Source organism: Condylura cristata, unplaced genomic scaffold (genome assembly GCF_000260355.1).
Source record: "Condylura cristata isolate star-nosed mole 26May11 unplaced genomic scaffold, ConCri1.0 scaffold00025, whole genome shotgun sequence".
NCBI lineage: Eukaryota > Metazoa > Chordata > Mammalia > Eulipotyphla > Talpidae > Condylura > Condylura cristata.
In genome coordinates, this window is record NW_004567126.1 from 29,853,807 (window position 1) to 29,855,276 (window position 1,470).

A 1,470-nucleotide genomic window follows, 5' to 3' on the forward strand; every position below is an offset into this window, starting at 1 on the left:
GGCCGGGGAGGCGCTTTCCTCTGCCGGCTGCTGTGAATGCGGCTGCTACCGGTGTGCGGTGTGTGTGTGCAGGCTTTTGTGGCGCGGTGCTCCACCCCCTCTAGACCCCCAGGGCGGGCTGGGGGCCCCGCGCTGCGGAAGCCACTCCCCAACACTGTGCTAACGCTGCTCCCACCCCCAGTGCCCACAGGATGGTGGCGCGGCCCTAGGCCCTCACCCCAACCATGACCTGCTGGCTGAGGGTCCTGAGCTTGCAGCTCCTGCTCCTGCCCGCCGCGCCGCCCCTGGCGGGGGGCTGCCCGGCCCGCTGTGAGTGCACCGCGCAGACCCGCAGCGTGGCCTGTCCCCGGCGGCGCCTGACCGCGGTGCCCGAGGGCATCCCGGCGGAGACGCGCCTGCTGGAGCTCAGCCGCAACCGCATCCGCTGCCTGAACCCCGGCGACCTGGCCTCGCTGCCGCTGCTGGAGGAGCTGGACCTGAGTGAGAACGTGATCGCGCACGTGGAGCCCGGCGCCTTCGCCAACCTGCCGCGCCTGCGCGTCCTGCGCCTGCGCGGCAACCTGCTCAAGCTCATCCCGCCCGGCGTGTTCACGCGCCTAGACAACCTCACCCTGCTGGACCTGAGCGAGAACAAGCTGGTCATCCTGCTGGACTACACCTTCCAGGACCTGCGCAGCCTCCGCAGGCTGGAGGTGGGCGACAATGACCTGGTGTTCATCTCGCGCCGGGCCTTCGCGGGGCTGCTGGCCCTGGAGGAGCTGACGCTGGAGCGCTGCAACCTCACCGCGCTGTCGGGCGAGTCGCTCGGCCACCTGCAGGGCCTGGGCGCCCTGCGGCTGCGGCACCTGGCCATCGCCGCGCTGGAGGACCAGAACTTCCGGCAGCTCCCGGGGCTGCTGCACCTGGAGATCGACAACTGGCCGCTGCTGGAGGAGGTGGCCGCCGGCAGCCTGCGGGGGCTCAACCTGACCTCGCTGTCGGTCACCCACACCAATATCAGCGCGGTCCCGGCCGCGGCGCTCCGCCACCAGGCTCACCTCACCTGCCTCAACCTGTCCCACAACCCCATCAGCACCGTGCCTCGCGGGTCCTTCCGCGACCTGGTTCGCCTCCGTGAGCTGCACCTGGCCGGGGCGCTGCTGGCCGTGGTGGAGCCGCAGGCCTTCCTGGGGCTGCGGCAGATCCGCCTGCTCAACCTCTCCAACAACCTGCTGTCCACCCTGGAGGAGAGCACCTTCCACTCGGTCAACACGCTGGAGACGCTGCGCGTGGACGGGAACCCGCTGGCCTGCGACTGCCGGCTGCTGTGGATCGTGCAGCGCCGCAAGACCCTCAACTTCGACGGGCGGCTGCCGGCCTGCGCCACGCCGGCGGAGGTGCGCGGGGACGCGCTGCGCAAGCTGCCGGACTCGGTGCTCTTCGAGTACTTCGTGTGCCGCAAGCCCAAGATCCGCGAGCGGCGGCTGCAGC

General features: G+C 71.2%; 1 protein-coding gene across 1 annotated transcript in view; it reads left to right on the forward strand.

Moving 5' to 3' along the window:
* Positions 1 to 224: 224 nt before the first annotated feature.
* The window catches only part of LINGO3 (leucine rich repeat and Ig domain containing 3), a 1,847-nt gene continuing 601 nt past the window's right edge, over positions 225 to 1,470 (forward strand). Inside the window, exon 1 of the mRNA XM_004688910.1 lies at positions 225 to 1,468. Within this exon, the coding sequence (XP_004688967.1) occupies positions 225 to 1,468 (1,244 nt within the window). The remainder of the gene's footprint in view (positions 1,469 to 1,470) is intronic.